Here is a 27,935-nt window from a genome sequence, read left to right on the forward strand (position 1 = left end):
TGTAGGAGTTTAGGATTTACAAGATGTACTGAAGCCTATCGCATTTTAGCTACTGATACAAGTACTGTTGTAGTGTTTGCTGTTTCACGTTTTTTACATGCAATGTGGATTAAGCGTCTTAGTTTTAAATAATCTTATGCTGCTATGTATATTTTGCCCCGGTCTATTTTAAAAACATTTTTTAATGTTTTTATCTGCCTCTAAATGTGTTTCTTAAAATGTATTTTATGCAACTTTTATGATCTTCTGATCGAAATAAAGTTTACAAATGGAATGGCATATAGAACCTTACAAAACATCCTAAAAGTAATAAATAAATGCAACACTGCTAAATTCAATACACAAAATTCACTCGCACAGCAATGCTACAAAAGCAATATTATACCTGAATAGCCTATTGCGCCCCACAATTCTAGAAGGTGCTTAATCAATAGGTATAAACAAAAGCAAAGTACACAACTGAGAGCTTATAAGAAAACATTTAAAATGTATTCAAAACGTTAAGTCCTTGGCAGCTACAGTCTTTTAGGTCAGCCATTTCCTGTTACTCTGGGTAAAAGTCTCTCACAGCAGAAAAGATTTGCTATGAAAAGCAAGCTCTTCATACTGAACATTTGATATTGTGTTAAGAACAAACACATCAAAACACTAATAGCTTTTGCAGTCTGCATTTTCTGCTACTCCGATATCAGGAAGCTCCTTGCTCCACTGTATTTCAGATCTTTCCATACCATTCACTCACTCACTCAATTGCTAAAGGTAAGCTGTGAGGCCTTTCTTTGAGTGCTGGGACCATCAGAGGTTACTGGACATTCTTCATGTTTGGTAATTCTCATCTCGAGGATCACAAATACAATTGCACTCCAGCTTCATACCCAATTAACTCACCTTAGGCACTTGATTCTACAGTGATCGCAAAGTCCAGCAGTCAAAACTTTCTTTAGTGCTTTAAAAGCTCACTGGACTAAATATACAGTAAATGCAATAGTATTTATGAAAAAGAAGGCTTTCTTTATTATCCACAAAGTTTAGTTGTTGGCATGTTACCATAGGGGTATTAAAATTGGAATGCAGACAAAAACAACACAGAAAGCATGACCACTTTATGAGGCAGAGATAAAATCTCGACCACATTCATAGAGTTTACAGAATAGGTGTTACGTTTTAAATAACAGGGGCCTATTGCAATATTATAATATGGGGTTGGGGACAAAAGGGGTTTCTGCATGCAAATACTTGCAGGGTAAGAAAGAAGAATTCAAGCAAAGGAATTTGTCGCCCATTCCTAGTGCTTCGAGGTGGGTATTGTGATGCACTGGGCACAGTAAGGTAGGGTGGTTAGGGACGCTGATAAGGATCCCAACCGGTCTTAAATTAAAGTAACAGTGCTGGCCAAATATGATGTGTGGGATAGAGTTAAAATCCAATTACAAAAACTAAATTGGATGGAAGTGGAAACATGCAATTTGGACACAACTAGACCACGTCAATTTTTTCCTATTTAGCATTTAAGACCAAGATTTAGCTCAATTCATAAAGCAGTTTGTGCATCTAAGTTCCATTTAGGGGCACCATTAAATACTTTTCTAGGGGCAAAACCCTATTTTGATACACAATCATGAATGTCGGCATTTTAAATGTACAAATGGGAGTTGATCACATGGAAATTGGGTAATCTGCTTGGGACATTCTTCAGAGGGTGTACCAGCAAATGTTTGCAGGTAGTTTCTCACCCTGAAAAAGCATCAATATAATTACAGTGCCCCCACAACCCACTCAGCGCCTGAAAAAACGAAGGGGGATAACAGAGAAGAAGTCCTCAAGAAGGAACCATTTCTATGACTATGAAAGCTCAAACAAAGCTCAAGAGTGCAAATGCAATTACACATCACATCTGACCAAACAAATGTTTGTAGAACAGGAGTATTTATGGAATTCTGTCCTGGTTGATGGCCTATATCCCAGAATAGGCATAAGTAAGTCATAATTTAAGGAATGGTTTGCAAATTCATTAAGATTAAAATTTAACTCAAACAGGTGCAAACTCAACGAGCAAGTTTCAAACGTTTGTTATTCAAAGTAATCCAGGAAACAAGATTTGCAACAATGATTTTAAATGGCTTTACATTTTGTGATAAAGTGCCTCTTTTGACATGGTTAGCCCCCACTTTTTGCCTGGACATAGATGTGGTTTCGACTGTAGTGCAAAGGGTCCCTGTCAATCAGGTCCATTGTGCCAGTACTTCTTCCCTAAAACCTATTCCCCAATTGGCCCTTCAGGCCCCCTGTAAGTGCCTAGTAAAAGGTACCTAGGTACCCAGAGAATGGGGACTGAAGAGGGTCCCCTAAGGACCCTTCACCTAGGCCATGCAGACTGCCGCTGCAGCATGCCTGGCCTGGTGCAGACAAAATGACCAAATCGAGATGGCACACTACCTGTGTGCCATGCCAGCTAGCACTGCCTAATATATACGTAAGTCAACTCTCAACAAGGCAGGGTGCACTATATCCCAGGTGTGGGCATATCTGTATTAGCAGATAGGTCAATACAATATTAAGACATAGACCCCAATATTGTAAGTGACAGTGAACTCACAGAGAGTACACTTGCTGGAAACTCCACAACTCGAGTTCCAAAGCACCATGATGGCTACACCAAACACAGGAGTATTTGGTACCAAACTACCACTCACAATAAACCCACACTGATGCCAGTGTGGGATTTATTGTAACATGTGCTTGGATGACACCTCAGAGGTGCCCCTTGAAAATCAACCAACCCTGGTGTGGGCACTGACTGGCTTTAGGCAGCCTGCTACACACAGGCATGTTTCTGGACCCCTGAGTGGAGAGCCTCTGCTCCCTGGAACTAGAAACAATGCACATCCTGGGCTGAGGCGTCACACCTCCTCTCCCAGGATGGGTCAGTGCTTGAAGGGGAAGCTTCAAAGGCCCCCCAGCTTTGTAATATGACCCCCAGCCTCTGATGCTAGCAGCAGATGGCAGCCCCCAGTTTACCTCCCCCACTTTAGGTGAGAAAACCGGCGGGAAAACTCAGAAAGGCTAGGAGGTGTGCCCACCTTTGCCAGCTCCGCCCCTCAGGTGGAGGACGTGAAGTTAAGCACACATTTCAGTTCCCTCCATTTTGAAGATGAGGGGACTTCTCCAATCAGGGCTAGGTCTATGCCCCCTCCCACAGGAGGGTGGCATAATAGTGGGTGTAGTCACCCCAGGGAAGGTGCCAATTGACCCTACTTACTACTGTCCTAAAATGCCCCCTAAATTTATTATTTAGGTGGCTCCCCAGGACTTAAAGGTTAGTTACCTAAAACCTAAGAAGGACAAAGAAGACGCCGTGTAGTGAAGCCTGAAGACGACTACTGACCTGACCCCAGCCCTACCGGCCTGTCTCCAGCTTCCAAGGCCCTGTGAGAAGACGACGACTTTACCAGAACTCCAGAGGACAGTGGTTCTGTCCCCAAGAAACCAACACAAAGGACTCTGGTGCCCTCCGGATCCGCCAGCCCTGCCCACTCTGCACCAGACGCCTGTGGACCACCAATCCAGAATAGGTTCCCCAGCGATCCTGACCTAACGTCCAGCATTGGCTGACCCCTCCTGGACTCCACAACAATGCCTACAGCCTAAATCCAGAGGCTCCCAGTTTACCCTCAGACTTTTTGGCCTCCAGTTTTTGACCTTGTTTTTGCTGGTTTAGTGTCACTGTGCACTTTCTCACTAGTGTTCAGTGTTAAGGTGCAAGTGCTCCTACTATAAAGTGTATTATTATTCATTTTCCATGATAAAACTATTTTGATTTACTGTTAAGTCCCTAGTACAGTGCACTGTGTGTGCCCATGGCCTGTAAAACAAATGCTACTAGTGGGCTTGCAGCAGTTTGTGTCACCCACAGAGGTAGCCTTTCAAAGGTGTCTCTGACCTGCCACTGCAGTGTCTGTGCACAGGTTTTACTGGCTGTACGAAAGTGGCTCTGTATATACTGTCCCCAAATAAGTACAGTGTGTACAGAGTCCCCAGTAGAGGTTTGGCAGAGGCTAAAGTTAGATATAACCTTACTCTCTAAAGTGGTAGCTTGGTCGAGCAGTACGGCAGTATCGGAGGACAGTGTAAAGCATTTGTTGTACGCACTCAGTCAGCAAATGGTCTCACACACAAGAACTTAACTCTAGGCCAATGGTTTGTATATAAAAATATATAGTTGTTTTATTTTGGAACCACAAGTAGGTATCAAAATATACTTTCTCAGAACGAAATACTTTAGTTAAATACTTTTAATAGGCAACAGACTTTTGAATGCAATAGTTACAGTTGTTGCAATAGGCAACACAATTTCAAACACAATTATAACATTGAGCTCAATGGGAATTTCTAGTTAAATGCAATTGATTACTTTTTGGATTACTTTTTTTACCACAGGACTGGATCCTAGATTCAGTCCTGGGACATCTCCTGTAAACAGTTGAGTAAAAACGTTTTGGTTACATGTATGATTTTTAACGATTATTATTGTATTTGAAAAGTTGACACAGAAACTTTTTCACATAGAATCAACAATGTTATCCTATGGCAGGAAATTCACTTAGCAGGTAACGAATAGTTTTTTACCTGTCGGTGTAGTTTTGCAGCTTGAAGATCTTTCTGGATTCACTATGCTGTGCATTATTCCGCGATCTGATGGTTGGGTCCAGATTCGTAGTCTTTCTTTTGGTTTTTTGGGTTTTTTTTGTAGCCCAGGTGGGCGTCGACGTCCCACCATTTGGTGTACCTCTCGTGACGTCGGCGTGCTTCCTGCGGAAGTCCCACCTTTGGGGCGCCATCTTCAGGTTCTTTTTTCCTTTCCTCACTTTTTTTTTTTTTTTTTTTTTTTTTTAACCCTAGGCGTTAATTTCCTTATATATCCTTTCAGTTTTATCTTGCTATTTCAGTCTTTGTCCTTCCACCCTTTTTTCTCCTGCCTCATCTTCCTGGCGGAGGTGGGTGGGTTCGCCAGTGAATCCAGAAAGATGATCAAGCTGCAAAACTACACCGACAGGTAAGAAACTATTCGTTTTGCAGCGTGAATCTTTCTGGATTCACTATGCTGTGCATAGATTTTGTAGCGGTTTGATATCTCTGTGGCGGCTGGGTGGAAGATGAGCGTTAGTCGTTGAATATATGTTGAAGCACCTTCTGTCCTACTTGTGCTTCCTTGTTAATCTGTATATCCACGCAGTAGTGCTTGGTGAACGTGTGCACCGAAGCCCATGTTGCCGCCAGGCATATGTCTTGAATGGGTGTATTTGCCAGAAAGGCAATTGTTGCTCCCTTCTTCCTTGTGGAGTGGGCCCGTGGCCCCTCGGATAGTTCTTGCCCCACCTGTTTGTGGCTGAATTGTATTGTTAGTGCAATCCATCGTGCGATGGTGCTTTTTGTCACTGGTCTACCCAGGAAGCTCATTGCGAAGGACACAAAAAACTGCTTGGTTTTCCTGTGTTCTTTTGTCCTCTCGATGTAGTGCATCACCGCCCTTCTAGCGTCTAGAGTGTGCAGTGCCCTCTCTGCGCTTGTTGCTGGGTTCTGAAAGAAACTTGGTATTTGAATTGTTTGATTTATATGGAATGCTGACACCACCCTTGGCATGAAGTGTGGGTCCGTTCTCATTACGACTGTCCTTGTGTATCTGGATGTAGGGCTCTTGCAGCGTTAGCGCTTGCAGCTCGCTTACTCTGCGCAGTGAGGTTATTGCCACCAGAAAGGCGGTCTTCATTGTTAGCATTTGAAGGGAGGCCTTGTGAATGGGCTCAAAAAGCGCCTTCATAAGTTCCGTCAGGACTATGTTGAGGTTCCATGCTGGAGGCGGCATCCTCTTTGGTGGCGCTATTCTTTTTGCCCCTTCCAGGAATCTCTTTACTACCCGTGACGTAAAGAAGCTTCCTCCTGTCTCACCTCGTGTGTAAGCTACGATCGCCGCTAGGTGGACCCTCAGCGACGATGTGCATAGTTTCGCCTTTAGAAGGTGTGTGCGGTATCTAAGCACCGTTGATTCCTTTGTCAATTTATTTGGCAGTTTATTTTTGCTGCACCACATTGTGAACCTTTTCCACTTTTCCCCATAACATTTTCGTGTTGTTGGTCTCCTTGCCTCCCGCAGCACTCGCATAGTGCTTGGAGGTAGTTTAAGGTGTGCAAACTCTATGTCTTCAGGAGCCAAGCTGCCAGTCCGAGGCTCTCTGGCTCTGGGTGTAGAACCTCTCCGTTCTGCATGGAGAGCAAGTCCTTTCTTTTTGCGAATTTGTGTGGAGGTCCCTGTGCCATCTCCACTATTTGTGAGTACCATGTCTGTCTTGCCCACTGTGGTGCCACCAGGATCATTGTCATGTTGCTGGTCTTGCACTTGTTGAGTACCCTGTGTATCAGTGGTATTGGTGGAAAAGCGTATGCAAATGTCCTTGACCAACTTATCCATAGGGCATTCCCCAGGGATTGTTTTTCTGGTTGTCTGGATATGAAGTTTCGGCATTTTGCATTCAGGTGTGTTGCAAACAGGTCTATTGTCGGTGTACCCCACCTTTTGAATAGCCTTTGTGTTTCCTGTCCATTGAGCTCCCACTCGTGGGATGCCGAGGTCTGCCTGCTGAGCCAATCGGCTTCCACACTGTCCTTCCCTGGTAGGTGTATCGCCAGCAGGTCTATTTTGAGTGGGATGGCCCATCTCCAAATCTCTTGTGCCAGAGTTGAAAGGGGGAACGATTGTGTTCCTCCCAGCTTGTTGATGTAGAACATTGTGGTAGTATTGTCCGTCTGTATCAACACTTTTTGGTTATATAGCTGCCTCTGGAAGGCCTTCAGGGCTAGCAGTACGGTCTTCAATTCCAGGTAGTTGATGTGTCTGACTGCATCTGCTGGAGTCCACAGACCCCTCACTCTGAGCTTGTTCATGTGCGCTCCCCATCCTATTTGGGATGCGTCTGTGGTAATGGTCACAGTTGGGCTTGGTGGTGTCAAGGGCTTTCCTATAGTTATGTTCTCCATGTTCCACCATGCTATATCCTCTTGCACTGCGTGCGTAACAACCACTAGATCCTCCCAACTTCCGTTTGCTTGTGACCATTGTTGTTGCAGCCATTCCTGGAACGGTCTCATGTGAAGCCGTACATTGGGGACTAGGTGAATGCATGACGCCATCATGCCCATGATCTTGCTCGCTGTTCTCACTGTCAGAGCTCGCCCCTTCTGGTAGAGACGCGTCTCCTTCAGCATGGCTATTGTTCTCCTGTCGCTGGGCATGAACGTTTTGTCTAAGGTGTTGATCTGCGCTCCCAGGAAGATCTTCACCTGTTCTGGTTCCATTGAGGACTTCCCCCAGTGTATCGAGAACCCCAGGTTTGTTAGTGTTCTTGTCAGCCGCTCTGCGTGCTCCTCGCACTTGTCGCGAGTACTTGCTTTGATTAGCCAGTCGTCTAGGTAAGGATACACATGAATCCCTTCCCTCCGTAGGTACGCTGCTACTGCTGCAAGGCATTTTGTGAAAACCCTTGGTGCGGACTTTAGACCGAATGCCAGGGTTGTGAATTGGTAATGATCCTGGTTGATGTTGAACCGTAACAGGTTTTTGTGGCGCCTGTTCATCGGGATGTGCAGGTAGGCATCTTTGAGATCCACGGTGGACATGAAGTCTCCGCCTCGTATTTGATGTAGCCCTTCTTGTAGCGATGTCATTTTGAATTTTTGCGTCTTTATGAATTTGTTTAGGAATCGTAGATCCAGGATGGGTCTTAGTGTTTCGTCCACCTTTGGGACCAGGAAGTAGTTTGAGTACACTCCCTTGTTCCTTTCTCTGTATGGCACTGGTTCTATGGCCTCCTTTTGGAGTAGTTGTAGCGTCTCTTCTCTGAGTTGAGCAAGCTCTTGACCAGAGCGTTGTCTTCTCTTTGGTTTCTTGTTTGGAGGTCTTTTTTCCAACTCTATGCAGTATCCGTACTGTATGACGTTGAGTATCCATTTGTCTGAGGTTATTTTTTGCCATTGTTGAAGGTAAAGTCCCAGTCTTCCGCCTACTGGTGTTGCATGCTCGTAGGCGTTTGGTTTGTGTACCCCCCTTACTGTGCTTACTTTGTGCTTCACCCCTTGGGGTATACTGGGAGTGAGCATCTTCTTCCGTGCGAAGTCACTTTAATGAGGGTTGGTCTCCCCCTCTTCTTCTCTGGCCACGTCCGTTTCCCCTACCGCGAAAGGACTGGCCTCGAGGCTGGTACTGCCAGTTTTGTTTCTGCTGTCCATGCTGGCCGTGGCTTTCACCTTGCTGTCCTTGCTGGAATGTCTGTTGTGACGTTCCCGGCTGGTTTCCTCCCCTTCCGTAGGGTCTCCGAGCTGGGGTGCCTCTTCTCATCCCTCTAGATCTGCATGGCCCCCATGGACCTTGCCGTCTCATTTTCTTTTTTCAGTTGGGTGAGTTTTTCGTCCACCGGAGCACCGAACAGCGTCTCACCGTTAAAAGGGGTGTTCAGTATGTTGTTCTGGACCTCTTGCTTGAATCCTGAAATTCTGAGCCAGGCCTGCCTCCTTTCAGTGATTCCTATAGTCTGCTCGATGTCTCTGCCCCGTCCAATGCTGTCTTAAAGCATGAGTTTGCAATATTCTTCCCTTCCTCCACCAGATGGGAAGCTCTCTGCTGGTATTGCTCGGGGAGATGTTTGATTAGTTCTCCCATCTCGTCCCAGTGCTGGTACTGGTGCCTGTTCAATAGGGCATTGGAGTTCGCCATGCGCCAGTGCATTGCCGCATTTCTCTCAACCTTTCTCCCGGTGAGGTCCATCCTTCTGCTCTCCTTGTCGGGAGGCAGCCCTGAGGTTGCCGGTACATTGGCCCTTTTCCTGGCCGTGGACGCAATGATGGAGTCAGCTGTGACTGATCCTTTGATATATGGCGGGTCCTGTGAGGAGTGCTTGTATTTCTTCTCTGTTCTGGGAGTGATGGATCTGCAAGTTCCTGGGTCCTTGAACGCCTCCTTCCCTTGGTTCATTATGCTTTGGAGCATGGGGAGGAACTGGCTCCTAGTCTGGATGGGGAGCAGTGCTTCGAGTAGAAAATCTGCTTTCGGCATCTCCTCGTCCAATTTCACGTCAAAAGCTGCTGCAGCGCTCTTGACGACCATGTTGTATGCCCCAATGTCGTCTGGCGGCGAAGGCCTCGAAGGATAGGTCTCCACAGGCTCTTCGGGATTCTCGGCGGCGATTTCCTGCCATTCCAGCTCATGTGTCGTCGACGGCGCCAAGCCGTAGATAGACTGCTGCTCCTCTTCCTCATCTTCTCCCTCATAGTAGGGGTCTTCTTCTTCAGGATCTCTCGACTGCTCTTCGGCGTCGAACTCTTCCTGTTCCTCGATCTCGACGACATCCGTCGACGGTTTCGTTGGGATTTTGAATTGTTTCATTTTTTCATCGAACTCTTTCTTCCTCTGAAGGATGCTCTCCATCTCCGCCTCGAGCCTTCTATTTTTCTTCTCCATTTCGGAGGAATGTTCGGCGTCGAGCGCTGGTCTTTTCGACGGAACTTGCGTCGACGCGGCCTTGTCCTTTGTCGCCGAACGCCCCACCTCGTGGGCCTGCTTCGACGAACTCTGTTTCTCGGCGGCCTTCGGCACCTGGGAGTCCTTCTCGAAGGATCCGCTGGGCCTTTCGTCCTTGGATCCACTCGCGGTCGTTGACATTTTCGGCGCCGGTGTTCCTTTCGAGGACTTTGACTCTGTTTTCGAGAGTCACTCTCAGATTTTCGGGGCCCTTTCGGGGGTTTCGCACTCGACGTGTCTCCTACCTTGTCAGGCGTTTTCTTATCGGTCTCTGCGACCGTGAAGACATCAGGTCCCTCGGCGATGTTGTCTTCATCGTCGGTGGAGAGGCCCAGTTCGTACAGCGACGGGGCCTTACCCTTGCCTTCCATGTTGAAGTTGGCTCTCCTCTGCCTTGCTCTCACCCGGAGTGTCTTCGGCGTGAAGACGGAACAGGCGTTGCAGTCCTTGCTCTCGTGGTCGATCGGCAGGCAAAGGTGCCAGACCGGATGTTGGTCCTTCTGTGCGTATTTGTGGTGGCACTTACGGCAGAATTTAAAGGGTGTCTTGTCCATTGCGCTCAGAGTCTCTGAGTGCGCATTTTCCGATGGGCGTCGAAGATGTCGAGGATCTTCTCCTTCTTCGTCGTCCCGGCTGTATGCTCTTCCTCTCTGTAGTCTTCTATAAATTCTCCTTCGATGAAACTCGTGTATTTTTCTTCTTCCTTCGTTAAAAACTCTGGAGCTTCTCGATGACGATCCAGACCCAACGGCGGAAAAAAAAATCTGAAGATCGCGCCCCAAAGGTGGGACTTCCGCAGGAAGCACGCCGACGTCACGAGAGGTACACCAAATGGTGGGACGTCGACGCCCACCTGGGCTACAAAAACAAAAAAAAACAAAAAACAAAAGAAAGACTACGAATCCAGACCCAACCACCAGATCGCGGAATAATGCACAGCATAGTGAATCCAGAAAGATTCACGCTGCAAAAGTAGGGTTATCGTTACTTTTTCTTACTCAGTGTTGGATCCTGGATCCAGCACTGGTGCATCTCCTGTAAACAGTTGAAAGAATACGATTTTGTTATACAGGCGATTTTTAACGAATATTTGTAAGTTTCAAAAATCGACAGAAGAATTTCTGGCAAAAACCAGGCAATGTTATCCTATGGAGGAAAATCAAGTTATCGGAAAGTACAGTTATAATGACTTTTCAGGGTCAGTGCTGGGCATCAAGATCCAGCACTGGGATCTCTCCTGATAGCAGGTGAGTAAATTTGTTTTCATTGCTCGGCTGATTTTTAGTGAATATTTTGAAGTTTCAAAACTCGACACACAAGAATTTCCAAGTGAAACAAGTCAATGTCACCCTAAGGAGGAAAAGTGAGTTATTGGCTTTTGGGTAACTGGCAGAGTTAAGGTTCTGGGCATAGCCTCAGGGGTCTCCCAGGTTCAGGTAGGTACAGTTGTTACACCCTCAGCAGCACTGGGGCAGCCGGCTGCAGAGAGAGTTAGGCCCAATGTTAACCTATGGCGGGAAGGGGGCCTTTGGTTCGTGGCTGCTGGCAAGCAGGTCACGCGGCTGTGGGAGCTGGGCTCCTGGTCACTTGCTCAGGGCAAGTGGGGAAGTAGATTAGGTTAGAGGTTGCACTTCCAGGGGCACTCGGGCGGCTGGGTGCAAGGTGCTTTTGAGCCGTCGGGCGCTCAATAGATTCCTATGGAGAAACTACCAGGCGAACAAAGGCTGCAAGCTCGGGGAAGAAGATTCTTCAGGTGCGACCACCACTTCGAGAGGTAAGTCGGGAAGCTGTAGGTTAGGTAGGTACCCAGGAGCTGGGCACAGGGGTCCGAAGGGCACCGGGTGCAGAGGTGTCTTTTCGCGTCGGGAAATCTTATCCTCTGCTGGTCGCGGTTGGAGGCGTCCCTGGTTCTGAGGCTGCAGGCGTCGTCAGGAGCGTCGAGGTGGGTCCTTGGGTGCTGGATTCTGGATCACAGTCGCCGGGGGGGACGTCCTCTTGGTGTTTGTCCACTCAGGCACAGGCCAGGCTTGGTGGGTGCAGTGTGTGCAGGGTTCGAGGTTCCTGGCTGGTGCCAGGGATTGTTGCTTGTTGTTGAGCAGGACCACTGCTTGTGGGAGTCCCAGTCTTTTCAGAGTCACAAGGCAGTCAGGTCCTCCGGGGTTTTTGAGGTTGCTGACCACTGGAGATGCCGGGTTTTAGCAGGTTCGAGGGTCGACAGGCCTGTAGGGCTGGGGCCAAATCAGTTGGTGTCTTCCTCTTGTTAACAGCTGCACGGCAAGTCTTCTTGCTAGTTTCGGGATCTGAGGAAGGAAGGTTCAGGGTGCCCCTAAATACTAAATTTAGGGGCGTTACAGGTAGGTAAAGGGCAGGGACCAATGGGCCCCTTCTCTGGGGTGGGTACACCCCCCTATCCTGCCACTCTCCTGTGGGAGGGGGGCAGTAGCCTAGTCCTGATTGGGCAGGGCTCCCCATCTTCAAGATGGCGAGAGCCCGGAGATGTGCTTTACCTCGCCTCCCCCACCTGAGGGGTGGGGTTGGCAGAGGCTGGCACACCCCCTTTCCTCCCTTGGGGTTTCCCGCCAGAGTGGGGGCTAGAACCGGTGGGAACCAGTTGCTGAGTACAGCAAATGGTCTGGGGAGGCTCACAAAGGCGGCATGCCTTTGAAGCTTCCCCCTGCCCATCCTGGGGGAGGAGACCTAGCACCTTGCCCAGGATGTGCATTGTTGCAAGCCCAGGAGAGCGGATGGTTCTCTACCCAGGGGTCCAGCAACATGTCTGCTCAGTGGCAGCCTAGGCAGCCTCTCAGGCAGGATGTGGATTGTAGGTTAGGTTCAGGGGGCATCTCTAAGAGGCCCTCTGTCGTGCATCTTAAATTAAATCCCACACTGGCATCAGTGTGGGTTTAATGTGCTGAGAAGTTTGATACCAAACTTCTCAGTCTTCAGTGTTGCCATCATGGTGCTGTGGAGTTCGTGTTGACGACCTCCCAGCACCATATACTCTTAATGGCAGCACTACACTTAAGAGTGCCCAGGAATGGACCTGGGTACTGTAGGGGCACAGGGCTCATGCACCTGTACCCTCACCACTGGCATAGTGCACCCAGCTAGAGGGGTGACTGAGGTATGCCAGGGCAGTGTGTTTGTGGGCATGGCACACAGGGATGTGTGCAATGTCGACTCTCTGTTTTGTTCTGCACCCAGACACTCAGCCTGCAAAGGCAGCGTGTGTGTGAGAGGGTACAGGGCCTCTAAGGGTTGCACAATAAGTGCTGCAGCCCTTAGGGGCCTTCTCTGGTCACAGTGCCCTGGGTACCTATGGTACCATTTACCAGGGGCTGACCTGTGGCCAGAGATGCCAATTGGGTTTAGGCTATCATGCAGTTTTAGGGAAGGAACACAGGCCCTGGGCACCTGATTGGCAGGAGCCCAGGGCACACGTAGTCAAAGTACATCAGCAATGCAGCAAAAAGTCAGGACATACCATGCAAGAAAGATGGCACTTTCTCACACTGAAAAGGTAGGAATGCCAACAAGGGATTTTGTTTGAAACAAACTAATTACTTGTACATTTCAAAAAACTTAATTGGTAGGTGTATTTAAATGAATTAACACCAAAGTGAGGTCAATCAACTGATCTAATCATCAGCTATAAACAAACAAACACACGGGGATTCAGATTTGTGAATTAAACAATTCTTTTTATATATCCATGAAAGATAAAAAGGAGTACAGGGGAAACAATAGTTTGAGCAATATTTCATGAAAAAAGGGTTACATCAGATCCACATTTCATCAAGAAAACATCTATTCCATCATAGTTTAGACAGAGACCAATCTCATCATTGAGAAAAATAATCAACTGTGCACAACAAATAATTTTAAAATAGATGGTATAGTCGACGTTTCGGTCTTGGGTGGTGTCAATCCATCAGACCATCTTCAGGACAATTATTGCATAACAAAGACTCTTTTTGAATCTTTAGAATTTTCACGATACTTGTTTAAAATCATGAATCTAGACGTATTTAGTTGGTGCAGGTAGTCTTCAAGATTTCTGACTGCCACAATATCTAAGCGCGAGGGAATCTTTCCTCCTGTAATTTCACAATTGTCTTCTGTACTGATCGAAAGACGCACGGGGGTCCGTCCAAGTCCGGGGAGCCTGGACGGACCCCCGTGATGAGATTGGTCTCTGTCGAAACTATGATGGAATAGATGTTTTCTTGATGAAATGTGGATCTGATGTAACCCTTTTTTCATGAAATATTGCTCAAACTATTGTTTCACCTGTACTCCTTTTTATCTTTGATGGATATATAAAAAGAATTGTGTTTAATTCACAAATCTGAATCCCCGTGTGTTTGTTTGTTTATAGCTGATGATTAGATCAGTTGATTGACCTCACTTTGGTGTTAATTCATTTAAATACACCTACCAATTAAGTTTTTTGAAATGTACAAGTAATTAGTTTGTTTCAAACAAAATCCCTTGTTGGCATTCCTACCTTTTCAATTTATCTGCCCAAGCCCTCAAGGGTTTATTGGGTTTACCCCTCGCTTATCTCTACTTTCTCACACTGGCATGCCGACCTGATAAGTGCACACACATGCCAGGCCCTAACCTTCCCTTTTTTCCACATATAAGACACCCCTAAGTTAGGCCCAAAGTGCCTCTGTGGGCAGGGTGCGGTGTGTGTGAAAGATAGGACATGTACTGTTGCAGGGCTATCTGTCTCATAGGCTAACATGGGAGTTGCTTTGTACCATCTTACAAGCATAACTTTCGATGGGGACAAGCTAGAGATATGGAGTTTAGGCTTTCTGAACTTAGAATTTAAAAATACATCTTTTAGTAAAGAGGATTTTTATATTGTGCATTTGAAAATGCCACTTTTAGAAAGTGATTAAATATTAATAGGGTAACCCAGAGTCTCGCAGAACCTGGGGTATTAAAACAGTATATACTAATGGTTGGTTCTGTCGAGAAAGGTAGATTTGCTTCAGAACGTTTTGCATTTATTCTGACATCTAGGAAAACCAATCAATGGCATACAATCAACATTGAATACTACAGAGACAAAAAGAGGAGACGGACGTTAAAAGCTCAAGATGTTTCCGATATATTGAAAATCATATCTTGTACACAGCAATACTTATACAAATGTATAAAGTCACAGGACTGTTCAACAACACATACTATTAAATACATAAATATGTGCTATATACAAAGTGTATTACATAGAACACAATCACAAAAGAATTCACAATACACATAGAAAAAGACTTAATTGGGCATTCGTATAAGCTTAGCAAGTATAATACAACATATAGCATTATTCTTTGGCATGGATATGTACGAAATGTCTAATCTGTACGTAGACTTTTCGACCCCCAATCAAAGAGTGCTTTTGCAAAACATCACCCAGGGTCTTCTTCTGGACTATGGATATATTGCAGAGCAACCTGTGTCAATGGCCTTAGGTTGCTACATGGAGGGAAGGATTGCAAAAATCTAAGACGTCCTCATATGTACCTTTAGGATCCGGCTGAATAGACCTGCCTGCATTTAGAGTAGTGGGAGGAGTTGTCACTTGCACCTGAATGGACTGTGTCTACCTCTCACAAAGCTGTCTCCATCTCCTGTGGTGAACCTGGCCTAAGCCAGGCTGAATTGGTTTATGTATGCCAGTGAAACTTTGTTTGTACCAACTTCAAAGGGAAATGTGGAATAAATATTGGGGCCCTGGCCCCAGAACTTTAGAATTCTTTTGGATCAAGAAACCTACCAGGAAGAAGAGCTGGAAAAGCTGTGAGGAGAGACTACTACTTTGCTGTGTTGGCCTGAAGTGGCTGCTTCTGTCTTGGGCAGTGAAAGGACTGGACTGAACTTTCTGCATCCGTTTTCCCGGAGTTTCTCCAAGGGCTTGAGGTAGAGCTTGCCCCCTTTCAAGAGGTCTCAGGAACAACAAAACTTTCAAGTTCATCTGCTACCAGCACTGGGAACTCTGTGCTTTGTGCTGCAATAGAAGAAAAAGCAACCAAGCGACATCAACGATTCAGATGCCGGCTCAGTGACCCGAAGGAACTGCAGAGGGCACCGCCGCACTTCGCAGCGCAACCATGACCTGTGGGCACCGCACTACGCACCGCCTCACTTCACACCGCCGCCCTGGTATCCAGGACGACGCTGCCTGCACCGTGACCTATGGAAACGGTTCATGGAGAACACAGAGCACCGTCCCTCTTCGCCACGCAGCTGTGGTCTCACCTACGACAACGCTCCAAGCAGACAGACGCTGCTGCCTGCACCGTGGTTTTAGGGCACGCGCAACGAGCACCGCCCCACTTCGTACCGCAGCCCTGGTCTCACCGACGCCGTCACTGAGCCGCTGCCTACCCCGCGACCTGAGGGCACCGCAAGCCGTGCCGCTGCACGCCTACCCGTCACCCGCTACCTCTCCTGCTTTCAACCGCACGGAGTTCGATCTGCAACGCATGTGACTTCAAGGGCTCAACGACTCCTGCACCAGCCTCCAGAACAGACGCCGGCTCTTTGGAGCTCATTGCAAGGTCACCGATGCCCTGCATTTCTAAAGGTACTGTTTGCGGGTTTTCCCGACACCATGGCAGGCGTCACACACCGTGGTCAGCCAGAACTGATGAATTTGGTGGTTTGCGAGGCTGTGATAGCCCCAGACAGAGCTATCAGCTTCAAAGAAAAGTTTTTAAAGTCTATTTTTGCTTTATGGGCATTTGAAGTAACTCCCTTATCCTGACTAGGAAGAAGGGTCCCTACTTGGACAGGGTAACAACCTGCCAACTAGAGACCTGCCCCGGACTGTGACCGGCTCCAGTAAGAAGACTCCGATGCCTAAAAACATCCATGCACCTGAAGCCTCTGGGCCGTGGTGAGCAGAACAGACGGTGCCCCTACATCTCTACTTACCTCCGCTGTCAGTGGTTTTCCTTCTGCAAGATCTGGAGCGACACCTGCAGCATGTTTTTCGAAAGCAAAGTCTTCATTGAAGAGCATTGCGCACCAGACGTTGAATTTGCGCTCTGTACCCGGCCACCCCTGTCCTGCTGGTGGTTTATGTTTAGTGCCACTTTGTGGCTCCCTGTGCTTGCTTAACCCCCAAAGCTTGGCCCCCTGTAACAGAATTAACTACCTGTAAGCAGTGTTATTCCGAGCACCCTCCGTCTCCATTGGGCCGAACTCCGATTTTGAGCTCTGCACCCAGCCGCCCCTGTGCCACTCGTGGTGCAGTTTTTGTACTCACCTGACGCATGCTCTTTGTTGTCCTTTAGTCCTGAAGACTAGAACTGTAAGTGTGATACTTACCCGTATAACCACATTGTTGTTTTGCTTAATAGGATAACATTGGACTGCTCAGAAATTATTCATTCGACTTTTGAAAGTGAAATGTTTTTCTATTTAGAAACATACTTTCCTTATTGCGAAGATCTTGGCCTTCAAATAAAGCACAAACAAAGCTCATTTTCTATGATTGGTGTGGATCTCCTTTTTGAGTCGTGTGTTCATTACTGGACAATGTTGTGCAATAAATGTCTTACAATCCTCTGTGTTAGGCCTAAGGCTGCTCAACCACATTACCATTAATAGAGCACTTTGGGCTGTACATTGAGCCCTGTACACTTTTAGGGAACCCCCTGGACTCTGTGCACAGTATAACCACCTAGAGGCATACCATATACAGAGCCAGCATTACGCACATTTAAAAAACAATCTTATCTGAAGGTGTTTAACTCAATTACACGCCTTAAATTTGTATGAGCAAACACCCACCTCCAACATCCTCATGAGAATATCTCTGCCGTTTCCATTTTCCTGTTCACTCTTGGAGCGGATGCAATCTACAAGGTTGAGCAGGAGCTTACAGGACATAGTCTGGATGCTGCTGGGGAGCGACTCATCGTCAATATTCTTGGCGAAAAGCTGGACAGCGAGGGAAAGGTCATTGAGAGGTAGATGTTGCCGAATGTGATGTACCAGATCGGCCAAGGTACTGTATGCAAGTGGCCTAGGGAGGAATAACAAGAAAACATGAATTATCACCTCAGTCATTGTATTCATAAAGCAAATTTTAAAGAGGATCATAGACCAGAGTTCTCTGCACCAATAGTGTGTTGTTGGTCAGCCAAGGCCAAATTGAAATACGACTTTAGTCAGTTTCTATTTCGCATTTTCAAATTTGTGCACGCTGCAAAGCTCAAGCTGAATGATGGGTAAGAAAGATGCTGCTTAAAAGTGATACATAGTGTCACAAGCTGCTAGGCAAAAAATAAGGATGAATAAAGCATTGAGATGAAGATTCTACAATGACTTGAAGGAACAAGGTATTTATCGGTCCTTGTATACACAGTCTGTACCTGTTACTATTGACCTCTGAGCAATGTGGTATTTAAGACCGTGATAACTCTTAAAAATGATCTCAGTAGTGTGTGTGTGTGTGTGTGTGGGGAGGGGGGGGGAGCCTTTGCTTGTCAGAACATAAAGTGATTAATAATTCTATCATTCTTACCAGTGTTAGAAAAATCTACACATTCCATTCATTTATTTGTACTACGCCAATGTGTTTCTTAAGCTCTGTTATTTGAAAGCTGAAGGGCCATCAGATTTAATGTAACAATATTAAATAGAGCTTTGATTGCATTTTCATCTGCAAGTAGGCCTTCTTGAGTAAAGGCCAACTTTTTCGTCCCCTACCATCCAGACAAACTATATAGCATTAAGGATATCTTAATTAAAATGTAAGGGAACCAACTGATCTGGCCATACTCAGGGGGGGTTGTTAACTCAAGCTGTGGGCACTGGGCTGCCTGAGAGCATAGACGGTAGACTAGACTACTGCGGTATGCATGAAGTCAATACGTAGAGGAGGCCGGCCATGTCCCTAGGTGTACAGTTCTCTCATAATGGAGGAAAGTCATGAGATGACATGTAGGTGGGTTCAAGAAGAACAATTTCTCAGGCTTCTGCATCTAAAATCAGTTACAGAAGTTGAGAGCACAATGTTTGAAATGTTAAATAGTACACTGCAGAATAATAAGAGTTAATAATCTTGTATCATTATAAGAAAAAATGGATTTCTGGCATTTGGAGCTTTTTTGATTGATGGTCCCTCCACAGTAATAAAAGTGGTTACTCCAGCATGACCTACAACAATTCAAAACCAGCAGCCTTGCGACTAGGAGAACACAACAGTTAAACTCCTACCTCAGCGTCTCTCGTGTAGTGTAACCGGACCCAATTAATATAGACTCATCAAACAGCTTATCCATGCATGGAATGAATTCTGAAATATACAAATTTATATTCATAGTTATTCAAAATATCCCATATGAAGAATGCAACAAAAAAAGCAGAAAACAGAATGAGTTATCAGAGTATGTGAAAGCTAGGATTCTTGTATTGTCAAAATGATTTAAAAATGTGTGGTTCAGATTACTTTTATAGCTTTAACATCGTTAAAAAAAACAAATTAGACTTTGGGCCCGATTCCGATCTCGTTGGGAAAGCAAACCGAATGACTCATGTCCGGAATGTTTTCCATACGACTCGTGTCAGGGGAGACCGACCAAACAAGTACGATGCGTTTGAATGTATCCGGATACGATTCGATCGGACTCCCATCGACTTCAATGGGAGCCTGTGTACCGAACCAGTACACAGGCTTGCATTGAAGAAAAGGGGGACTGGGGAAAATCCCTTGGTGCCTGTCACACTGTGCAAGGTTTGAAAGGGGGGACCCATGGGTACCCCCACGGGCATAAATTGGAGGGCCCCGGGTGAAGGGGGGCCTGCAATGGGCCCCCAAAGACAGATTCCGGCAGCCTTCGATCCGGGTGAAGGCTGTCCGACTCGTTCATTATACTTGCTCGCTTGGAAAACCTACTCCATAGAGCTGTACAATTAGGCTCCAGAGGGCTCTATCTCTCTGTATGACTTCCGGAACCGATTTGGTCAGCTCGAAGGGTTTCCAGGCATCGTACTTGGTCGTTCTAAATTGAGAACGAGTCGGTCAGAAACAGGGGCTCCGGATCGGTTTAGGTAAAATCAAATCCGATACGAGCCCATCCAACCGAGATCGAAATCGGGCCCTTTGTGAAGTGATGCCCTTTTTTACAGACTCACTCCCTCACTTTTTTGCCCTACTGCTGCTGGTTTTAGTTATGTATGTGCAGTCTTATATAGCGCTCAAATTACCCTTGGGCATCTCGGCGCTTGCATTGGGAACCCGTCCTGGTTTTTCCCTGTGAGATAACCCGTACTGGGCATCCCCAAGGTGAAAGCCAGGCATCCCGCCGCAGGGGGCCGTTGTGGAGATTAAGCAAGCTTGTTGCCCAGAGCTGCATAGTGTGAACTCGTGCTTAGAGTAGGCACCGAAGCGAGAATTATCGAGTCCGTGGACAATTGGGCTCCAGACCCTGCCGCGTCGGGAATCGAACCCTGGTCCCGGGTCTGACCTCTGCTTCAGGGTATGCCTCCTCCAACCAGTGAGCTACACTTCTCCACAAGTTGCAATGACTGTGGTACCACTGGGCCCTCTTGACTAGGTCTCCGTGCCTGCACCCTAACCATTAAAAGCTTATGTTTAATTGGTTTATACACAATTAGCATTACTTAACTCACTTACAAGTCCCTAGTATATGGTACTCAGTGTACCTAAGGCCCGTAAGTTAAATGTTACCAGTGGACAGAAGCACTCATTGTGCTACAAGCGTAAGTAGGTAAAACAAGCCTCCCAAACTGCCAGTACCGGTTGCAGAGCAGCTTTAAAAAAGCGAATTCAACTTTGCCATTTCATCCTGTGGCAAAAGTCTAAACCTTCCTTTTTAGGATGTACAAGTCACCAATAAGGTAGGCCTATAATAGCCAAAAGGCAGGATGCATTACAGTAAAGAGAAGGACATATGTTTACTGTTTTCGTTTCAATGTTTATTTCATGCTATTAACCCATAAAATATATTAAAAGTACAATACAACACATCCAAATAATGTAAAAATTATATACATTGTGCAAAATACGTCATATTTAACTGGTTTTGTTGCAGGGATTCTGCTCAGGAACAGAACTATGCTTTGGACCATAGAACATCAGTAAGTAGGGGAATGAGTCACCATACCACATCAGTGTCTATGAGCCAAAATCTAAAGTCACCCCAGAACACAACATTCTCGACCCTTTCAGGGATCATGTTGACCGAACACACCTATTCGCTCTCTCATTCGTACTTGTACACAATAAGATAAAGAGACTTGAAGGAAGTTTACAATATTTATTTAAACTATTGTGCTCTAAGATGCAATAATTGCGCCACAATTAGAAAACAAATACATAATATCATCATCAGCATAAACCGTATACTATGAAAAGCCCTGTCATGTTATCTGACCAATCTGCCTATCCCCTCCCGTACTACTGAAGCAAGTTGGTTATATAGTACCGAACTCTGGGTTTCGTGGAGCATCGTGGATGCAATCCTATAAATAACAAATGCACCATTAGCATATAAGAAAAAAACGCGAGAGCAAAGAACGCAAGCTTGATGTATATACGCCTTGCTTCACTGAAAATCTATGAATTTATTTGCCCTGCGTACCCCATCCCACTTGAGCATAATTATGCTCATGGAGACTTGCTGTAACACAATGTAGCCTATAACGGGCACCCATCGAATCAGATAGGCTTACAATTTGTAACAAAATCACCTCTGTATGCAGTAACTCCGACCCTTAATCAGATCCCCTCACTGTCGCAACTCAACTTCCCTTCGTAGCGAAAGAACAGAACAAAATATGGCCTTATGGCCAGCCATCCCCATTGTCGAAATCGCTTCTACCATGAAGTCGATCCACTCGGGAGCCCATTCTGACCCTTGCCCCCACCACACCTTCATCAAATGACTCCTACCGATCTTCAGCTCGGCACTAAATAACATCTTCAATGCTCCATCAACTCGGCCATATTCCAGGACACCTGGAGACATGCCACAGTCATGGTCCTGCTCAAGAAACCATCCACTGAACTAGTCAGCTTTTCAAATAAAACACTCATTTCCCTCCTACAATACTCGGCGAAGGTCTAAGAGAGCCTCTCTATAACATTTGACACGGTCTCACACCCCATCCTCCTCAGGCGACTGTACGAGTGGCATTCAAAGACTCTCTCTCCACTCTCCTTCTAAATGAATAGAACACAAGCTATTAGCCTGACGCTCATTTCAAATTCCACACACACACTCAAGGCACCACACAATGTAGACAACCACGTACATGAACAGTCGTATCTCTTTTCGCTAATCACTCCGCAGGATTCCTACTCGCACACTCTCCTCATACACAAAATTAGACGACCGTTCACTTACATCGCTCCAAAAGCATGGAACAGCCCCCTCTTCCAAATCAAAGCCTCCTCCTCTCTTCTTGAATTACACAATAAGCTGAAGAACGGGCTGCTCAATTAACCAACTTACACGTCAGTGGCTAACAACCTACAAGTCTGGTGGTTTATTGGACTAATGCGTTCACTGTAGGGTCATGTGTTTGATCTCATGGTCACAGGTTCACAGGTTCAAACCCCTGCTGGTCCACTCAGCCTTTTATTCTTATGAGGTCGATAAAATGAGTACCATTAAGTTGGGTAACAATAAATATCTGTTATTCAGCGCCACGATACCCTTCTGGGTGAACATGCGTTTTACAAATACACGTTTTGTTACATAGGCAGGGCTGAGCGCACACACATGCTCAATGCCAGGATACGCTCGTGGGCGGCAGTCCGCTTCACAAACACAGATAACATATGTGAATAGCCCTCATTTTCGTTTGGTTATTGGGCAGCTCTTGTTTTCATTTATACATACAAACATGGCAACATCTTACTTCAGAAAAATGCTATACCCCAAGGGTACCCAAACAAAACGTGAAAAAAAATGAAAAGAACTGTTTTAGATTACATACGGCTCCTTAAATCAGTAGTGAGAATATGCTTAGCAGCTATAAGAAGCTCTTTGCGAAGGTGAGCTGTTTCCGCTGGGCAGTTGGATAGAAGCTGCAGCATGCCTTTTACCATCTGCTGAGAGTACTTTGCCACCAGGTCCTGTAACACAAAAACAGCAAAACTGAGAACTTGCTAAACTACAGATAGTGAATTCAACATTACTTCAACTATGGCACAGAAATCCAGGTTAAAGAATGTGATTTAAACAAAATTACAAACCTGTAACAATCGATTTGAATGCTACCATTTAATTGGAGCCCGCACATGAATGCGATAAACATCTTTTCAATCATATTTCAACCACAAAAGGTACAATTACCTGCTGTTTTGTTTGGCAGGGAAAAAATATTTTTTGCAATTTTTTATTATTATTTACCAACGTAAGGAAACCGGCTTTTTGCAGGTTTACCCCAACTTTTTGCCCTCAGTTTGACTACTTGGTACTACTGGCGTAATGGCTCTGAAATTCCCCAGAGTCCTCCAAAACAGTACTCGGTGCAGGTGCTCTAACCATTAAAATGGTGTATGTTTAATTGGTTTAAACATTGGTTTGTTCCCATTAGGAAGTACAGAGTTACAGGCTGGCACCCCAGCCCGCTAACTTCTGTGAGAAAGTGCTTCTTTTGACATGGTTAGCCCCCACTTTTTGCCTGGTATTTGGTTTCGATTGTAGTGCACAGGGTACCCGCCAACCAGCCCCCCTGTGGTAGTGCTTCTTCCCTAAAACTATTCCAAAATTCGCCCTTCAGGCATCTAAAAGTCTCTAGTAAATGGTACCCAGGGCATTGGGAAAGAGGGTCTCCTAGGTAGCCCTCACCTGCATGCATGGCCTGGTGAAGATAAAACAACAAAAATGACATGGCACACTGCCTGTGTGCAACGCCAACTAGCACCGCCTAAGGTACAAGTAAGTCACTCCTCTAGCAGGGGTTCCGCAGGGTGCACTATACCTCAGGGCATGAGCAGATATGCCCTTATAATATTTAAAGTCCATTCTTAGATATTGTACATGGGCTAAACATTCAACAACTCGAGTTCCCCAGCACCATGATGGCATCTCTAAAAACCAGGAGTGTTTGGTACCAGACTACTCCTCTCAACAAACCCATACTAATTGAGTCTCATCCACAGCATCTGTGAGAAAGTGGCTCTGTATGTACTGTTCCCAAATAGGTACAGTGTGCACAGAGTCCACAGTCCCCAGAGGTTTGGCAGAGGCTAAAGTTAGATATAACCTTACTCTCTAAAGTGGTAGCTTGGTCGACAAGTAAGGCAGTATCAGAGGACAGTGTAAAGCATTTGTTGTACACACTCAGTCAGCAAAGGGTCTCTCACACTCAAGAACTGAGCTCTAGGCCAATGGTTTGTATATAAAAATACATGGTTGTTTTATTTTAGAACCAACAATAAGTATCAAAATATACTTTCTCAGAATGAGATGCTTTAGATAAATACTTTGCAATAGGCAATTGACTTTTGCAGGCAATAGTTACAGTTGGTTGCAATAGGCAACACAATTTCAAACACAATAATACATTGAGCTCAATGGGAATGTTAAGTTATTTGCAATTGATTACTTTCAGGATCACTTTTCTAACTCCAGGACTGGATCCTAGATTCAGTCATGGACAGTTCTTGGAAACAAATGAGTAAATATTTTTTAGTTACTGCTGTGATTTTTAAGCAATATTTTGCTATTTTAAAAGTTGACACTTAGAAACTTTTTCTAATCAAATTACCAATGTTATCCTATGGGAGGAAATTCACTTGGCAGGTAAGTGGGGTTATGGTTACTTTTTCTAGGTCAGTGTTGGATCCTGGATCCAGCACTAGTGTACCATCTGTAAGCAGTTGAGAAACTGCGTTTAGTTATACAGGCGATTTTTAAGGAATATTTATAAGTTTGCAAAATCGACACTTAGAAGAAATTTCACAGAAAAACAGTCAATGTTATCCTATGGAAGACAATTCAAGTTACGGGTAAAGTATGTTCTCGTTACTTTTGTAACCCAGTGCTGGGCTCCTAGGCTCAGTACTGGGACATCTATCTAAAACAGGTGAGTAATTACGTTTAGACAGTTGGTACGATTTTTAAAGAATATTTGTAGTTTGCAAAAATCGACAGAAGAAATTTCAGCAATGGAAGGTAATTCAAGTTACTGGTAAGTACGGTTAAAATTACTTTTCAGGGTCCGTACTAAGCTACAAGATGCAGCACCGAGGTCTCTCCTGATAACAGGAGAGTAAATCGGAATTAGTTGTTCGGCTGATTTTAGATGAATATGTTAAAGTTCCAAAACTCAACACTTAGAAGAATTTCCAAGTGAAACCAGTCAATGTTAGCCTATGGAAGAAAAGTGAGTTATCGGCTTTTAGGTAAGTACTCGACTGGCAGAGTTAAGGTTCTGGGCATAGTCTCAGGGGTCTCCCAGGGTCAGGTAGGTACAGTTGGTACACCCTCAGCGGCACAGGGGCAGCCGGGTGCAGAGGTAGTTAGGCCCAATGTTATCCAATGAGAGGCAGGGGGGCTTCGGTTGTTGGCTGCTGGCGAGCAGGTCACGCGGCTGTGGGAGCTGGGCTCCTGGTCACTTGCTCAGGGCAAATGGGGAAGTAGATTAGGACATAGGTTGCACTGCCAGGGGCACTCAGGCAGCTGGGTGCAGGGTGCTTTTGAGCAGTCGGGCGCTCAATGTTACTCAATGGAGATCTTGGAAAGTGAACAACGGCTGCAGGCTCGGGGACGGAGGATCTTCAGGAGCGACCAACACTTCGAGGGGTAAGTTGGGATCTTGAAGGATAGGTAGGCACCCAGGAGTTGGGCACAGGAGGCCGTGGGGCGCCGGGTGCAGGGGTGTCTTTTGACGTCGGAAAATCTTACCCCTGCTGGTCGCGGTTAGAGGGGTCCCTGGTTCTGAGGCTGCAGGCGTCGTCTGGGTCGTCGAGGAGGGTCCTTGGGCACTGGATTCCAGGTCAAAATCGCCGCGGGGACGTCCTCAGGGTCTTTGTCCACTCGGGCACTGGCTGGACTCGGCGGGTGCAGAGTGCGCTGGATTCGCGGTTCCTGGCTGGCACCAGGGGTATTGCTGTTTGAGCAGAACCACTGATTGTGGGAGTCCAGGTCTTGGTAGAGTCTCAAGGTGGTCAGGTCCTCCGGGGTTTTTGAGGTTGCTGACCACTGAAGGCGCCGGAGTTCCAAAGGAGCAGGTTCAAGGATCAACAGGCCGGTAGGGCTGGGGCCAAGTCAGTTGGTGTCGTCCTCTTGTTAGCAGCTGTGCGGCGGGTCTTCTGGTTTCTTGATCTTCTTGCTTGTTTTCAAATCGGGATCTAAAGAAGGAAGGTTCAGGGTCCCCCTCAATACTAAATTTAGGGGCATTAAAGATAGGTAAAGGGCAGGGACCACTGGGTCCCTGCCCTGGGGTGGGTAAACCCCCTATCCTGCCACTCTCATGTGGGAGGGGGGCAGTGGCCTAGTCCTGAATGGGCAGGGCTCCCCATCTTCAAGATGGCGAGAGCCCGGGGACGTGCTTCACCTCGCCTCCCCCACCTGAGGGGTGGGGTTGGCAGTGGCTGGCACACCCCCTGTCCTTCCTTGGGGTTTCTGGCCGGTCTTCCCGCCAGAGAGGGGGTTGAGAACCGGTAGGGGCCAGTTGCTGCGTACAGCAAGTGGCCTGGAGAAGCTCACAAAGGCGGAATGCCGTTGAAGCTTCCCCTGCCCATCCTGGGGGAGGAGACCTAGCACCTCACCCAGGATGTGCATTGTTGCAGGCCCAGGAGAGCAGATGGCTCTCTACCCAGGGGTCCAGCAACATGTCTGCTGTGTGGAAGCCTAGGCAGCCCCTCAGACAAGATGTGGATTGTAGGTTAGGTTCAGGGGGCATCTCTAAGATGCCCTCTGTCGTGCATCTTCCAGTTAATCCCACACTGGCATCAGTGTGGGTTTACTGTGCTGAGAAGTTTGATACCAAACTTCAGTCTTCAGTGTAGCCATCATGGTGCTGTGGAGTTCGTGTTGACGGCCTCCCAGCAACATATACTCTTAATGGCAGCACTGCACTTACAGTGCCCAGGAATGGACCTGGGTACTGTAGGGGCACAGGGCTCATGCACCTGTGCCCACACCACTGGCATAGGGCACCCAGCTAGAGGGATGACTAAGGTATGCCAGGGCAGTGTGTGTTGTGGGCATGGCACACAGGGATGCGTGCCATGTCGACTATTTGTTTTGTTCTGCACCCAGACACTCAGCCTGCAAAGGCAGTGTGTGTGTGTCAGGGTACAGGGCCTCTAAGGGTGGCACAATGAGTGCTGCTGCCCTTAGGGGCCTTCTATGGTCACAAGGCCCTGGGCACCTAGGGTACCATTTACCAGGGGCTGACATGTGACCAGATATGCCGATTAGGTTTTGGCTGTTAGGCAGTTTTTAGGGAAGGAACACAGGCCCTGGGCACCTGATTGGCAGGAGCCCAGGTTACAACAAGGAAAAGTGCATCAGTTATCAGGCAAAAAGTGGGGGGGTTACTGCAACGAAAACACACTTCCTTACAGCATCCTTAAAGCATCTTCAGCATCCTTCATTACTTGCATCATGATCACTCCATAGGAATCCTTTGCAATGCAGAGAAAGTGCCTGGAAATGTTGAAGGACTGCTTCTCCGGTAAAGGTAACTGTTCTTGATGAGCTTGCTGGCCCCCCCTGACTAGCTCCCTGCCTGAGCAGGTTGCCCTAAGTACTTCTTACAACCGTATTGACATTTTCCTAAATCATCTTTGTTGACTTTGCCAAGGCTGGTTCGTGATTGAGAGAAATTGCACTAATTTACTACTGCTTGTGAAATCTATATCCTAGGAACAGTCCTTTGGATCTTTTTCATTCTAGTTTCTAAATTCTTACAAAAATACAACATATTTTTATAAAATGGTGTCAGATTTCCTGCATCTCGTGTTGAGTTCTTCAATTGTTTTGGTGCTGCTTAAAATGCTTGACAGTTGTTCCTCGGTGTAAGCCTTGCTGAACAGTGCCACAGGTACCCAAGATTGAGCTGCGAGTTTGATAGACGAAACCTAAGGGTCCTAAAGGGATTGCTAAGTGTATTACACGGTGAGGTTGCACTACCACACCATATAACACAATCAATTTCCTCACAACCAACTCCTTATATATTTCTTTGAATTTAGAGTGCTGCCACAATATTGAGATTCGTGTGTCAGGTTTATGTTAACAACCCATACCACATCCGAGAGTAAAGCCTTGCCTCCTGGACTTTGAAATGCCAAAAGTCTTAAGCTCCTCGACTAGTTCACACCTGAAGCTTTGGTCTGGCAAGGATATCTGTACGTTTC

General features: G+C 46.4%; 1 protein-coding gene across 3 annotated transcripts in view; it reads right to left on the reverse strand.

Annotated features, from left to right (window-relative positions):
* TRRAP (transformation/transcription domain associated protein) overlaps positions 1–27,935 on the reverse strand; it is a 1,075,110-nt gene that overhangs the window by 949,489 nt on the left and 97,686 nt on the right. For all 3 annotated transcript variants that reach the window (XM_085629333.1, XM_085629332.1, XM_085629331.1), the window contains exons 12-14: positions 22,556–22,694; positions 18,809–18,887; positions 17,378–17,612 (exon numbers count right to left, since the gene is read on the reverse strand). In XM_085629333.1, coding sequence (XP_085485459.1) covers positions 17,378–17,612; positions 18,809–18,887; positions 22,556–22,694 — 453 coding nt within the window. The remainder of the gene's footprint in view (positions 1–17,377; positions 17,613–18,808; positions 18,888–22,555; positions 22,695–27,935) is intronic.

The sequence above is a fragment of the Triturus cristatus genome, chromosome 10 (assembly GCF_964204655.1).
Source record: "Triturus cristatus chromosome 10, aTriCri1.1, whole genome shotgun sequence".
NCBI lineage: Eukaryota > Metazoa > Chordata > Amphibia > Caudata > Salamandridae > Triturus > Triturus cristatus.